The following is a 15,697-nucleotide window of genomic DNA, read 5'->3' on the forward strand; positions in this document are numbered from 1 at the left end:
CCCGAGTGCCGAGATTAAAGGTATGTGCCACCATGCCAGGCTCCAGCCCCCCTCCCTTTTTTTGTATTTTTAGGATGAGGTCTTATTCTGTAGCTCAGGCTGGCAAACTCTTACCTCAACATCTCACATGCTGGGATTATAGGTGTGAGCCACTGACACTTCACTTGGTTTTTCTGGTACGGTTTTGATAGGCTCATTAAATTTTTTTTTAGATTTATTTATTTTATTTGTATGAGTGTGTTGTCTGAATGTATATATGCATACCCCATGCATGCCTAATACCAGTGCCCAAGGAGGCCAGAAGAGGGTGTCAGATTCTCTGGGCCTGGGGTTACAAATGGTTGTGAGGCACCAAGTGGGCGGCAGGAAGAAAATGCGGATCCTCTGCAGGAGCAATGAGTATTCCTAACCGCCGAGCTACGGTCTCTCCAGTGCCCTCATTTTTTTAACTGTTATTTTCTGTTTATATGGCTTTTGTTGGGGGGTTGCGGTTATAAACCAGCATCTCACATAGCCCAAGCTGACTTGGCACTTGCTTTGTGACCAAGGGTGACCTTGAACACCAGTGCTCCCGCCTCTACCTACTGAGTATTGGGATGGGCGGTGCATACGCCCGTGCCCAGTGTTGTGAGGTGTTGGATGGGGATGGAACCCAGGGCTCTGTGCATGCTAGGTGAGCACTGTACTGTGCTACACCCCCAGACCTGGATAGACGGGCTTCCCCCCCCACCCCCGCCCTCGCGTCAGTGTGTTCTGATTTAATCTGACATGGTCATAGGTGGTGATATTTAGTCTGTTATTTACCTGACTGGGCCTCACTGTTCCTGCTACAGCATCTGTTTAGTCCGTCTGCCTCAATGGCTGCGCTTCAAATGCAGCCAGCTGCTGTTTTCTAAAACGGATTCACTGGGAGCAAGGCCCAGCGTGGACGCTGCTGTGCTGGACAATAAGGAATAACTCAGAGCAAAGCAAGTCTAATTATTCTGCTTTCTGCAACCTTTCCCCCATTTGGGAAACAAGACTTGGCCCATTTCCCAGAGAGGCAAACTGAGGCTCAAAGAACTGAGTGACCTGTTCCAAGTGAGCCAGCCAACAGAGCTTAAAGCTCAGGCTTGTCAGACCCCAGAGCCTGCGCATCTGATACCTAAGCCCCCTAAGGATGGCCTCTCTGGTTCTGGAAAGCTGGCCAGTTCAGCCACAGATCCCCAGGAGCCACCCGGCCAGGACATAGGTGGCAAGTATTGTAGGCTGTGCAGCATCTGTGGCCGAGCCTGTGGGCACCTGGGTGCCAGACCAGCCAACCTGGGCAGCAGCAGTACCACCAGAGGAGGCCAGTGGAGGCCAATAGCATCGAGGAGGCCAGAGCCACCCACCAGATCCAGGCGCCTGTGAGAATGAGAGTCCAGTTAGCTTCCACCCGGGCCTGGTGTCCTGTGGTCATCTAGACAGGACGTGTGTGTGTGTGTGTGTGTGTGTGTGTGTGTGTGTGTGTGTGTGTGTGTGTATGTGACCATCAGGACATGTGTGAGTGAGTGAGTGAGCGAGTGTGTGTGTGTGTGTGTGTGTATGTATGTGACCATCAGGACATGTGTGAGTGAGTGAGTGTGTGTGTGTGTGTGTGTGTGTGTGCACGTGTGTTACCAATGGGGGGTATGTGTGTGTGTGTCTGTGGGTCTCTGTGTGTGTATATGTGACCATCAGGATGTGTGTGTGTGTGTGTGTGTGTGTGTGTGCACGTGTGTTACCAATGGGGGGTATGTGTGTGTGTGTCTGTGGGTCTCTGTGTGTGTATATGTGACCATCAGGATGTGTGTGTGTGTGTGTGTTTGTATGTGTGTCTCTGTGTGTGTGACCATCATGACATTTGTGTGTGTGTGTGTGTGTGTGTGTGAGAGAGAGAGAGAGAGAGAGAGAGACCATTAGGACATGTGTGTGTGTGTTTGTATGTGTGTCTCTGTGTATGTGTTACCACCAGGACATGTGTGTGTCTGTGTGTTACCACCAGGACATGTGTGTGTGTGTGTGTTACCACCGGTTTATATTATGGTGGGGTGAGGACATGTGTGCCACAGCAAGTGTGTGGAGGGACAACTTGATGGAGTCTGTCCTCTTCTTAACACGGTTTCTAGAGATCGAACTCAGCCCTCCATCTTATTTTTCGCTCTTTTTGCTATCTGGTCTGTGTCTGTGTGGTATGTGCTTATGTGTGCATACATGTTCTCATGTGTTTAGATGTACATGTGTGTTGACTGTGGAGGCTCAAGGCTGACATTAAGAAGTCTCTTTGTTTGTGCATTTGTTTTTGTTATTGTTTTTTCGAGATAGGGTCTCACTATGTAGCTCTGACTATCCTGGAACTCTGTAAACCAGGCTGGCCTCGAACTCACAGAGATCTGCCAGCCTCTGCCTCCTAAGTGCTGGGATTCAAGGTATGGGTTACCATGTCCCACACCTTTTTTTTTTTTTTTAAGATTTATTTTTAATTATGTGTATGCATGTGGACATTTGCATGTGAATGCAGGTGTCCTTGGAAGACAGAGGCTTCAGTTCCTCCTGGAGCTGGAGTTACAGGCAGTTGTGAGCTGCCCGACTGTGTAAAGACTGTGTAAGGAGCTGGCAACCAAGCTCATGTTCTCTGCAAAAGCAGTCTGCACTCTTAACCCCTGAACCATTTCTCCGCCCCAGGAGGTCTCCTTGCCTCACTCTCCTTTGCCACCTAATTTTCTGAGACAAGGCCTCTCCCACTGCACTCAGGGCTTCCCTGTTGGCAGACTGGCTTTCCCAGCACTGGGGTTACAGGTACACCCCCACTGAGCCTGGCTTTTTACTCAGGTGCTGGGATGTATGAGATTGAAGGTCTCATACTTGTGCAGCAAGCATTTTCCTGACCGAGCCAAGTGGGATTTGGGTAGCAGAGTGTAAGAGGCTTGTCACCCAAGGCCATCTACCTTCCGACACCTCCTGTGTGGTGGATGCCGGGCTTGCTGGAGAGGTCCTCTCTGCTGCAGAGCCAAGGGCCACGAGGAGAGTCCGAGGCTTGGAACTGTCATCTTCCATTCTCAGGGTCTGCTTGGGTACCAGAGAGGGACCTGTGAGCGGAAACAGCACATTGAGAGCGCCCCTTCGCGGGGCACTGAAGTGTCCTTTACTCCTCTTGAGACCTCTTGGCGATCCCCACTGCTGTGGAATAAGCCTTCTGTACACTGTGAAGATGTGTTGCTCTCATCTTTAATAAAAAGCTGATTGGCCTATAGCTAGACAGGATTTTTGGGGCGGAGAGAATGCTGGGAAGAAGAAAGGGTGGAGCCAGGGAGTCAGGAGAGTCACTAGCCAGATGTGGAAGAAGCCACATGGTTAAGTTCATAGATGAGGTAAATGAGCCTCGGGGCAACACATAGACTAATAGATATGGGTTAATTTAAGTTGTAAGAGCTGGCTGGAGTCAAGCCTAAGCTATCAGCTGAGCATTTATAGTTAATAATAAGCCTTTGGCCGGGCGGTGGTGGCACACCTTTAATTCCAGCACTCGGGAGGCAGAGGCAGGCGGATCTCTGTGAGTGCGAGGCCAACCTGGTCTCCAAAGCGAGTTCCAGGAAAGGCACAAAGCTACACAGAGAAACCCTGTCTCAAAAAAACCAAAAAAATAAAATAAAATAAGACTTTGAATGGTTATTTGGGAGCGCTGCTGAGACGCAGAGAAACTCCACCTACACCCCACTACTGGAATAAGAAAAATGAGGGACAAAGAGTGGATAAAACATCTGGCCAAGGTCACAGAGCTGGAAGTGAGGTCTGGTCTCCTACTCAACAGGCTTAAAAGTGGAACTGCTTCTCAGGACAAGGGACAGGCCAGCCTGGGCAAGCAGCCTCTGTGCAGAAGTGGCACACTCTGTGTGGCACACTTAACTGTGGCACACTTGCCGTTGGGTCTGCAGGGCAGGTGTGATGACCCCCACCCCCTACCGACGGGAAAACCAAGGTGTCGCCAAGTTTGCTGTTCTAATCAGTTAACTGTTGATTCTCAAGCATCTGCTATAACCAAGACATCATTGTAATAATTAACTGAAATAAAAAACTGAGACAGGCCCTCAGGGCCTGTGAAGAGCAGCCTCTCTCCCGAGGTCTCAGGCCACAAGGTGGGACTAGACCCTTCCCTGTTGCACTGGCCCTCACACTTGGTCCCTGAACTGACTGCCACCGTGGCCACACTCCCTCCTGCTGCATGCCACCTCCCCACCCAGGTCCTGCCAACCGGACCCTGCCACCCAGAAGAAGGGTGTTAGGGCCAATCAACCTCTCCACTCTGCTGTTCAGTGGGGTCCAGGCAACCCTTATCACTGACCTCTGCAGCTGGCTGGGGGTTGAGAGTCCTGGTCACTGCCGTCACCACAGTTGTCCATGTCCCAGTCGTCACACAGCAGGCTCCAGGGCACACACCTGCTATTCCGACAGCGGAAGTAGGTGCCACAAGACCCTGGGTGGAAAAGGGAAGCTGGAGCCCAGCGGCGGTGGGGCACGCGCACGCCTCTTCATCCCAGCACTCAGAGGTAGACGCAGGCGGATCTCAGAGAATGCGAGGCCAGCCTGGTCTACAGAGTGAGTTCCAGGACAGCCAGGATTGTTTCGCAGAGAAACACTGTCTTGAAAAAAAGGGGGGTAGGGGCGAGGGCGGGGGAAGCTGGGAATAAGGATCCTAGATCAGCTACTACAACAGCAGCGTGGCCCACGGTGACAGAGCTGCTGGGGTGGGGCAGGACAAGGCTGCTGTCAGTACATACATGGAAGGTGCTTCCTGGGGCGATTGCAGTACAGTCTTGATGGCAATAAATACAGTGACAGGCGGAGGTGGTGGTAGTTGGTGATGGTGGTGGTGGTGATAACGCTGTGGGAGTGATGGTGCTGGTAGTTGGTGGTGGCGATGGTGATTGTGAAGGGGTGGTGGTGGTGGTGGTGGTGATGGTGGTGATGGTGGTGATGGTGGTGGTGGTGGTGGTGGTGGTGGTGGTGGTGATGGTGGTGGTGGTGGTGGTGGTGGTGGTGGTAGTGGTAGTGGTGGTGGTGGTGGTGTGCTGACTAACACCTGCGGAATTCATAAAATAGGTAGCCTAGGCTGTTCTTGAACTTGCTATGCAGCTGAGGATGACCTTTGACTCCTCTGGCCTCTACCTCCCAACTGCTGGGATTACAGGTGTGCATTACCATGTATGTACTGATTTATGAAATGCTGGGAACCAAACTCGGGGCTTCTTTGAGCTAGGCAAGCCACACCTCAACCTCTTTAATATTTTTTAAGGATTTATTTATTTATTTTATGTATATGAATGCTCTATTGACTATACCAGAAGAGGGCACCAGATCCCACTATAGATGGTTGTGAGCCACCATGTGGTTCCTGGGAATTGAACTCAGGACCTCTGGAAGAACAGCCAGTGCTCTTAACTGCTGAGCCATCTCTCCAGCCCCATTATTTAATATATTTAAATCATTTATTTTTAGATAGGTCTCCTAATGTGACCCAGTCTAGACTCAAACACTTTATCCTGCTTCAGCTTCCAAGGGCTGGGATTACAGGTGTGCACCACCATGTCCACTTTTAGCTCTGTGGAGCAGTACTAAGACTGAAGCAAGCCGGGCAGTGGTGGCACACACCTTAGTCCCAGCACTCGGGAGGCAGAGCCAGGCAGATCTCTGTGAGTTCCAGGTCAGCCTGGTCTACAGAGTGAGTTCCAGGAAAGGCACAAAGCTACACAGGGAAACCCTTTCTTGAAAAACAAAACAAGACTGAAGCAAGGGGAATTTGGATCAGCTGACCACCATGGCCACAAGGCTTGTACCTAAGTTGGAGGCAGAATGAATTCGAAGTTCATGTCAGTATCGTGCAGTGGTGTGTGTAAGGGAAGATGGGACCCTCAGAGTCAGGACAGGACATACCCAGACACCAAACTCTCGGCACAAAGGAGATTTCTTCCTGGGGGTGGGGGGCAGTGGGGGTGTTGCCAAAGCAGACAGCAAGCAGCAGCAGCAAGTGTTAATATTTTGACAGCTCCTTGGGGTCGCCCTGCGTCCTGACATACTAGCCCAATTTAAGGAAAAACCCCTCCTTTCTCTTCCGGCTCTCTCTCTCCATTCCCAAGAGGTGTGCACCCTTGACACCCGCCCCCCCTTTGTTCTGTCTTTCCCTCCTTTTTTCTATTTTTCTCTTCAACTCATTTCCTCTCGGATGCAGCGCCTGGGTTGTGACTGACATGTCACCACCCGCCACTACATCTGCCCAGCATGTTTTCTCTGACGCGTGGGATACCCTGGCCAGCCGGGGTCCCATGCATGCAGTATCACAACAGCAAGCAAGCAAGCAAGCAAGCGTTTGTTGTCAGAGTGGGCTTTTAAGGAGAAAAAGGGAGAGTCTGTGTTACTGTTGAAAGGACCAAGCAGATGCCATCACAGGCTGCTCAGTCTTCTCTCGGAGATCAGGCCTCAATTTCAGTTTCCTGAGACTTGAGCAAGCAGTTTCTGGGAGGGCCATGAACAAGACATAGTCCTTGCAGTAGCTCCCTTTCTGCACATACTCTGACTGCTCAAGGTTCAGCCAATTGTTTACTGTCTGGGACCCCTCACCAACTTAGAGCTACAGGCATGGGTCAATGTGAAAGCCTGGTCCACTGAGCCAGCCCCCACAGTCAGTACATGCTAGGCCAGCCAGCCTCCATGGCAGTTCAAGGACAGAGCCTGGCCAGGCGGTGGTGGCACATGCCTTTAACCCCAGCACTCGGGAGGCAGAGCCAGGCAGATCTTTGTGAGTTCGAGGCCAACCTGGTCTCCCAGGCGAGTTCCAGGACAGGCACCAAAACTACACAGAGAAACCCTGTCTCAAAAAACCAAAAAAGAAAAAGAAAAGAAAAAAAGGACAGAGCCTGGACCACTAAGCAGCCCCCACAGTCAGTACATGCTAGACCAGTCAGCCTCCATGGCAGCTCAAGGACAAAGCCTGGCACTTGTCCAGGCCTGCCCAAAAATGGTAACTGTAACCCCCAACTAACCCTAGGCAATTAAAAGTTACTAACATGATTGCTACTCACATAAACCAATCCTGAGTCTGTTCCTATGTAGTCTGTAGACCCAGCCCCCCTGGCTTTGAAAACCCTGCCCCATTGCTAACTCGGAGTCTGTCCTGCTCTGCTGCTGTGTCAGACGGACAGACGGAGAGCCCCAAGTTAACAATACAAAGACTCTTTGCTTTTGCACAGGATTTGGTCTCTTGGTGGTCTTTGGGGGACTCTGGGTACAACACTGTGAGTTGGTAAGTCCTGATTGGACATGCTAGCCAAATAATGAATTTTGATAGTTGGACCTTGGTGTTTTGTCTCAGGAATGAGTCAGTGGCCAAATAAGGGAATGGACCTTGGGGGCTAGCTTTAGGAGTGTAATCCAACTTTTTTTTTTTTTTTAAAGCAAAGGGGAGAAGAGTAAAAGCCAAACCTCCTGGTACCATGTTTGCCATGATCCGGCCTGTCTTATGCCACGATCGGGCCTGCTAGAGCCCTTCAGTGTGAGTATGGGTCTGTGCTCCTGCATGCACCTATGGCCTCCAGAATCACGATGTCCTCAGCCCCTCGCACACCCTGGCTCCTAGCCTTTCCCTTACTATTGATGGTTCTAGAATTCCCTTCCTTAAGTGGGACATGGTGGCCTGCACGGCTCATTCCATCAGATCTCCACTCAGAAGGGACTCTGACCAGCTTAAATGTGGCAGGCATGGCTCTGGCTGGCCCTTCACTCTCAGTCCCTCTGCCTTGATAAAAAACCATTAGATAGGGCTGGAGAGATGGCTCAGAGGTTAAGAGCACTGACTGCTCTTCCAGAGGCCATGAGTTTAATTCCCAGCAACCACATGGTGGCTCACAACCATCTGTAATGAGATCTGGCACCCTCTTCTGGCCTGTAGGGATATATGCAAGCAGAAGCAGAACACTGTATACATAATAAATAAATAAATCTTTAAAAAAAAAAAAAATTAGATGACATTCCTAAAGCTAGCTCCCAAGGTCTGTTCCCTTATTTGGCCCCTTTCTCCTCCTGAGACTGACTACTAAGGTCCAGCTATTAAAGTATTGAAGTTCAGCAATCAAAAACCCCCTTTGGTTCACCTAATTAACCTGTCTAATTAAAATTAAAGACCTAACATGGGGCTTCTCATTTGACCTTTCTAAACTGCCATTTGCCTATGTGCCATGTCTGTCTCCTCTCTGTCCAGAGACAGTCTTTTGTCCCCCTCTGGGACAAACATCCCTGCCCCCTCTCTCTTGTTCCCTCCCCCTTCTTCCTCTATCTCTTCTTCTTTGTCTCTCCCTCTCTCTCCCTCTCTCTCTCTCTCTCTCTCTCTCTCTCTCTCTCTCTCTCTCTCTTTTTTTTTTTTTTTTTTTTTTTTTTGGTTTTTCGACACAGGGTTTCTCTGTGTAGCTTTGCGCCTTTCCTGGAACTCACTTGGTAGCCCAGGCTGGCCTCGAACTCACAGAGATCCGCCTGCCTCTGCCTCCCGAGTGCTGGGATTAAAGGCGTGTGCCACCACCGCCCGGCTGCTCTTCTTTGTCTCTTATTCCCTGCCCTCTGTCCCTCTGGGGCAAATACATCTCCTTTGTGCCAAGAACTTGGTCTTGGGGGTCCTGAGCCAATACTTTTCCTTGCATACTCAAATGCTACTTTATCCCTCAGCCTACCTACACCTGCAAGCTCCTCCTCCCCCAGGGACCCTCATCCCAACTGAAGGTCCTCTACAGCACTTATTCCATCTACTGAACACAGATTCACTTGTTCATTTGCTTACAGCCTACCTCCCCCACCAGCAAGCCAGCCCCCAGAACACAAGGCCTTCTCTTCTACTTGCTGCAATATCCTTAGTGCCTATGGGAGCACCTGGCATACAGCAGGTGCTCAATTCATGTTTATGAAGAACCACCCATGAGGGAAAGAATGAAAGCAGTATATATACAGAGTCTGGCAGACAGCTTGGCTAATCCAGTATCCCATGCTTTAGAGCCTGGTATGACAGCTCACCTGTACTCCCCACATTTAGGGGGCAGAGGCAGGAGGACCAGAAATTCAAGGTCATTCCACATTGTAAGTTCAAGGCTTGCCCGAGCTACATGAGACCCTGTCTCAGAAGATCAAGGAGCTGGGGAGACAGTTCAACGGGTAAAGAGCTTTCTAAGTTCGGATGCCCAGCACCCATGTAAAATCTGGGCACAGTGGTGTGCTCCTGTCACGCTGGGGGTGGCATGTGAGACTGGCCGATACTGGAGGCTTGCTGGCCAGCTACTTTTGCTGAAACAGGGGTCTCTAGGTGACAGACTGTCTCAAAAAATAAGCTAGAGTCCAGTAAGATGGTTCAGCAGGCAAAGGCGATTGCCACCCAGCATGACGATGGCCAGAGTTCAATTCCTGAGACCCATATAGTAGAGGAGGAAAGGACCTCTGATCTCTATACACACACCACTTAGGGCACACATTTCATATAGAACCAGAGACTCAAAAGGGATGGGACAACACCTCCCATCCTCCACCACACACACACACACACACACACACACACACACACACACACACAATTCAAGGGCAGACAAAAGGTGAGTGGTAGCTGAGCAGGCACATGAACCTGCCTAAGGGTAGGACCATGTAGCTCATAGCCAAGAGCAGTCCCGCCATCTTATCCTCCAGAACCTATGGCTGTCCCAAAGGCCTCCACGTCCTGGCCTTGGCATGCTCACATGCCCCATGCTTAACACTCCAGTCTGGAGATTTAGCCAGAAATGACTGGAAAGCTCCAAGTGAGTCTGGGCTCTTCTGGGCTTTGGGGAACCAGCCTGCTCTACATCACAGTAGTGAAATCAGCAGGTGAGTCTAGATGTAGGGCAACCTGCAGGGCTACAGCCATGAAATACAGGACAGCTTCCAGCATTAAACACCTTGGCTTGAGTCAGGCATGCCTTTAATCCCAGCACTTGGGAGGCAGAGGCAGGCGGATCTCTGTGAGTTCGAGGCCAGCCTGGTCTACAGAGCGAGATCCAGGAAAGGCGCCAAGCTACACAGAGAAACCCTGTCTCAAAAAACAAAACAAAACAAAACAAAAACCCAAAACAAACAAACAACAACAAAAAACCCACCTTGGCTTGAACCAGACATAATGTTGTTGAAGGCCTATGATCCCAGACTTCAGGAGCAGAGGCAGAAAGATCTCTAGGTCAAAGCCAAGTTGGGCTACAGAGTGAGACCTTGTCTCAAAAAACAAACAAGCTGGGCGGTGGTGACGCACGCCTTTAATGCCAGCACTCAAGAGGCAGGTAGATCTCTGTGAGTTTGAGGCCAGCCTGGTCTGCAGAGCAGTTCCAGGACAGCCAAAGCTACACAGAGAAATACTGTCTTGAAAGGAAAAAAAAAAAAAAAAAAAGGTGAGTGTGTGAGGTGTGTGTGTGTGTGTGTGTGTGTGTGTGTGTGTGTGAGTCTGGGTTCAATTGTAAGTGCGATATGGGTGTGGTTTGGGTGTCAACTGGTGTCCTGTGTGAACGCGCTCTGAAGTGTGCCTAGAGAGTGAGTGTCAAGGCTGGAAGGAGGCAGGACTTGTAGATCTTGGTTCATCCCTCACTGGTTCCCCAAGCCTTTCCATGTCACCCAATCTTTCCCAGCTGGGACCCCATTCCTCCCTTCCTGTCATCTGAGCATCTCCTCTCCTGCTCTGTTCTCCTCGCCTTACCCTGGCCATCAGTCCCAACCCACCCAAGCGGAAAGAGGTCACCTCGCCCAAGAAGTCCACACGGGGCTGGCGGCCCCTGGTGACCAAGCGCAGGCCAAGCCAGGGTCCAGAGGACGTGAGAGGGGCTGGGATGGTCAGGCCGCAGGTCGGGGGTCCCAGAGCCCGGGGCGCCCCCTGCGGGCCGTCGTAGAACTGCAGGTAGGAGCCGGGTGCGCACGGGTCGGGTGAGGACGCATTGGGGGCCAGGGTGGTTGCTGTGATCCGGGTGGCCGAGGACAGGCTGTAGACCAGGAAGAAGCGAAACTGGAAGCGCATCCTATCTTCAGGGGCCGCGGCACGCAGCCACAGCACGCAATCAGTGTCCGGAGTCACGAAGTAGAACTTTCGCGAAGCGGAGTGAGAGCGCAGCTGCAGCGCGTCCCCTTGCCACGTCTGTCCGCACAGGTCCGTCAGGTCCCCTGAAGGGAGAGCGCAGGGATCATGCGGGGTCACCCGGCCGTTCCGGGACATGCTCGCTGCTTGATCCCAGCAAGTCGCACATCCTCTATGAGCCTCATCGGCAAAACAGAGATGAATTTTGCTTGAGCACTTTATGACTTAATTCAAAGTCACACCTCCTTATTTGAGAGCTCTGGACTTCAGCCCCTAGGGTGGTGGCATCTGCTCGTAAAACCAATATTCTGGAGGACAGGAAGGGGCATAGTGGGTTAAGGCTAGCCTGTGTTACAAATTCAGACCCTGTCTCATAAAAGAAAACAGTGATAGCCAGGCTTCACCCTGCATGCCTTAGTACGCAGGAGGCAGAGGCAGGTGGATCAAGGTCAGCCTTCATCTCCGTAGTGAGTTCCAGGACAGCCAGGGCTATGTCGTGAGACTGTCTCAAAACAAAAACTAGCCGGGCGGTGGTGGCGCACCCTTTAATCCCAGCACTCGGGAGGCAGAGGCAGGCGGATCTCTGTGAGTTCGAGGCCAGCCTGGACTACCAAGTGAGTTCCAGGAAAGGCGCAAAACTACACAGAGAAACCCTGTGTCAAAAAAAAACAAAAACAAAAAAAAAAACCAAAAAAAAAAAAAACTAAAACAAAAATGAGAGAAGGGGGGAAGAGAGAGGGAGAGATGGGGACAGAGACAAAGAGAGAGACAGAGACAGGGAGATAAAATGTAAATAAGGTTTTTTGGGTGCCGCACACCTCTGATCCCAACATTTAGAAAGCGGAGGCAGGAGGACTAGGAGTTCAAGGCCACCCTTAACTACACAGACAGACAGTTCAAGGCCAGCCGAGATACAGGAGACCTGCCTTTAAAAAAGGGGAGAAATGTATATACAACATATTTCCATGGCTGCTGGGGCATCTGCAGACCTCTCTACATTCAGATACTATCCCAAGAGCTATTGTGTTAACTGTGGGAAGAATGGACAGAAACAGTCGACAGCCAGACGTAGCCGGGGGTGGAACAAACGGCTCCGGTCAAATTAGGTTTGTGGTCAAGATAAAAAAAAATGTCGGTGGGGGGACCCTAGGATGACTGTGGCTTAGAATAAGTTTTGGTTTTACTCATAAAATAAAATAAAATAAACAACAAACAAAAAAGAAGAAAATAATAAATAACAAATGTTACTTTTCCAAGTATTTTGTAGGTTGGAACAACAACCTACACAACAACAACAAAAAACCTCCCGGGCACCTAGGAATAAGGTCGTGTCCTCCACTACCACCCCCGCCCCCACTGCTCAGAATTCATTGCATTACTAAAGTGTCAGCAACCTCTGTTATCTTTTGTGAGGATGAGGTGGATACATTTGGACATTTGAGTGCCTGCCCACCCACCTCCCATTCTTTGTTTCTCCTTGCTAAAGGAGGGCCTAATTCTATCCCTTTGGGGATTGTTATGTGACCTAGTTCTGACCTATGAGATTTAAGGAGAGATCTGGTGGGAGTTTCTGGGGAATAGTTTTCCTCCATGATTAAAAAAGAAACAGGCATAGTGGTGCACACTCAAGAGGCAGAGGCAGGAGGATTGCCCAAAGTTTGAGACCATCTAGACTGCATATCAAGCAAGACCTTACTCAATATATAAACAACAGCAAATAATAATAACAAGGACAGAATGAAAAAAGAAAGGGAAGGACATGACTGCTCCTAGGTATGGTGGAGAAAGTTTATTATAGATTATGGGAGAGCACAGCCAGAAGCAGGGACCTCTGGGAGAATCCAGAGTGGACAAGTCCAGACTGAGCTGGGCCATGTGAGGAGATGGGGAGGAGGAAAGGGAGGGGAGAGAGGGAAGCCAGGTGTAGCAGCCAGGAGGCCCAAAATACAAAGAGTGGGTAACCAAAGTGGTTGGATTATATAGGGAAGAGTAGTCCAGCCCCCAGAGCTGGAGAGTTCAGGGTAGGGGGTGGGGTATGGGTGGGTATGTCAGCCAGGAGGGCCCTATGACAGGGGCTGAGGTCCACTCTGATCTGTTTCTAGGCACCTCAGCCATTTGTCCCTGGTGGTGATGAAAACCAAGCAGGAATAGCTGGGTGCTGCCGTCCTGCAATCCCAGCCAGGAGGATTAATTTAAACACAAGGCCTGCCGGAGCTATAGAGTGTGTTCAGGGGCAGCCTGGATAATTTAGTGAAAGTCTGCCTTAACCGCAGGCTGGGGATAGAGCTCAAAAGTAGAGTATGTACCTAACCCCTGGGAGGCTCTAGGTTCAACATCTAGTATTGTAAAAGTAAAAGATGAGCCAGGTGGTGGTGGCGCACGCCTTTAATCCCAGCACTCGGGAGGCAGGGCCAGGCGGATCTCTGTGAGTTCGAAGCCAGCCTGGTCTACAGAGTGAGTTCCAGGACAGGCTCCAAAGCTGCACAGAGAAACCCTGTCTTGAAAAACCAATAATAATAATAATAAAGTGAAATGAGATGAGAAGCTCTTTTTCCTTCCAGTTGACTGAGAAAGTAGTGCCAAGAGTCACAGCAACCCTCAGCGAAGATGAGGTTCTGACATGAGTTAGCTGCGGAAGGAACCACCTCTGGATCACTCATGGCTATTCTTATTTATTTAGGTTTTTCAATACAGGGTTCCTCTGTGTAATAATCCTGGCTGTCCTGGAACCCACTTTGTAGACCAGGCTGGCCTCAAACTCAGAGATCCACCTGCCTCCTGAGTGTTGGGATTAAAGGTGTGCATCACCACTGCCCAGCTCTAATTTTGTTTTTTATGTGGTTTGGGAATGGAACCCAGGGCCTTATACATCTTCAGCGCATGCTCTATTACTGAGATGCACCCCTGTCTCCTTGACCACAGGAGAGAGAGGAGAGAGGAAGCAGTGATATCAGGATAGGATGCAGGAATGCCCAATGCAAACGGTCTCATCCACAGCCCCAGAGCCAAGGGCTACCCCGCCCATCCCACAGATCCCTGCCTCTGAGATCTTCTAGAAGGGGTTGGAATAGACATTAGGATACTAAGCAAGGCTCAGCCTCCCTTATCAAGAGACGCCCACCAGAGTTAGTGATGACTGGAGGAAGCCTGGGAATAAGGTGTGCCCCTTCCAGGCCCTTCCTACTCACCTGTCCCCAGGGCAGACACAGTCAGAGCAGCTGTCCCCAGCAAGAGCAGCCTCGGGGGCAGCTGCCAAAGAAAAGCCATCCTTGGTCTGTGCCCAGCAGGGGGCAGACCCTGGAATCCCCTTGGGGGTCTTTGGGGAGACTGGGGTGCAGGGCCTGGCTGCTCCTGTAAGTGCCTAGGGCATAAGGAGCAGGGAGACCAGCTCCTCAGGTCTCCTCACTCCCAGATCTTCCTCCTTTGGATTAGAACTGCGTCTGAGCGTTGCCATGGAGATTTGGGGCCCCAAGCTGGAGAAGACAAGGCAGACAGGAACCAGGAGTCTCAGATCCGGCTTAGCTGCAGGTCTTCTAGAAGGGGGGGCCTCGGGCCTCCATGAACTGCTGCCTTCCTGGATAGGTGGGAGACTGAGCTTGAGGAAATCCCAGGACACCAAAGGTACCTCTCTGAGGGCCTAGAGAAGCCATAAAGGATGGCACATGGGACCAGAGTTGCTTCAATTCCTAGCCTTAGGGTTCCTGCCCCAGGACCTTTGCACTCCCATCCACAGTGCTCCTCCCCCATAGCTGTGGTCCATGACCGACTGTGTTAGGGCTTAGGTCATGGCTCACATTTTGCCTCCTCAGACTGCCCTCCCTTAACCACCCCTGAACCTGAATGAGCCCCCCATCTATCACTCAGTCACATCTCTCTGAATTTATCTTCTCAGCACTCTAGAAATACTGATTTTCACTTTCATTTTTTTTTATGTCTGGTGTTTTTTGACAGAGTCTGATGTAATCCACACTGGCCTCAAACTGGATATAATATAACCAAGAATGACCTTGACTTCCTGATCCTTCCGCCTCTACCTCCCAAGCGCAAGGATAACAACTGTGTGTGAGGTCAGTCACTCACCTGGGAGCAGGTGGGTGGTGCTAAAAGGTGCGGACGGATAACTAAAGGGGAGTGACGGCAGTATTAGCAGTCATAGCAAATGTCCTTCCCTTGCTAGTGTTGGGGACCCACAAGCCAAGAATCTGCTATACCCCAGCCCTCTTGAGTGATGATCTAGGCCAGGTATTGGTGATGAGCTTGTTACCCGCGCTGTCATATACACTTATCACCATGAGCCCCACCATGAGCAGGTGCTCACACGTGCCTGATTTGAAGGATGAGAATTGTGACGTTGGAAAAACGGCTCAGCGGTGAGTGGAGCTTGGTGCTCTTGCAGAGGACTCTGAATTCACATCCCAGTACTCACTTAGCGTGGCTTACAACAGTTGGAAATTCTGGCTCCAGGAGATTTGGTGCCCTCTTCTGGCCTTGGAGGATACTCACATTCATGTGCACATACCCATGCACACATATAATTAAAAATAAAATAAATCTAAATAAATAAAGGGTGAGAAATTTTGG

General features: G+C 50.6%; 1 protein-coding gene across 2 annotated transcripts; it reads right to left on the bottom strand.

Moving 5' to 3' along the window:
• Positions 1-782: 782 nt before the first annotated feature.
• Positions 783-14,523, bottom strand: Ldlrad2 (low density lipoprotein receptor class A domain containing 2). Of its 2 annotated transcripts, XM_076565450.1 has the most exons (5): positions 14,305-14,523; positions 10,768-11,202; positions 4,343-4,474; positions 2,949-3,089; positions 783-1,386 (listed from the first exon to the last, which is right to left on the bottom strand). In XM_076565450.1, exons 1-5 carry the CDS (start codon positions 14,381-14,383, stop codon positions 1,154-1,156), a joined length of 1,020 nt encoding a protein of 339 aa, XP_076421565.1. In that variant the 5' UTR covers positions 14,384-14,523; the 3' UTR covers positions 783-1,153. The 2 variants fall into 2 exon arrangements, with proteins under 2 accessions (XP_076421565.1, XP_076421564.1); XM_076565449.1 differs by lacking the exons at positions 10,768-11,202; positions 14,305-14,523 and adding an exon at positions 4,779-4,925.
• Between the last annotated feature and the right edge of the window lie 1,174 nt (positions 14,524-15,697).

This window comes from Peromyscus maniculatus, chromosome 2 (assembly GCF_049852395.1).
Source record: "Peromyscus maniculatus bairdii isolate BWxNUB_F1_BW_parent chromosome 2, HU_Pman_BW_mat_3.1, whole genome shotgun sequence".
Lineage (NCBI taxonomy): Eukaryota > Metazoa > Chordata > Mammalia > Rodentia > Cricetidae > Peromyscus > Peromyscus maniculatus.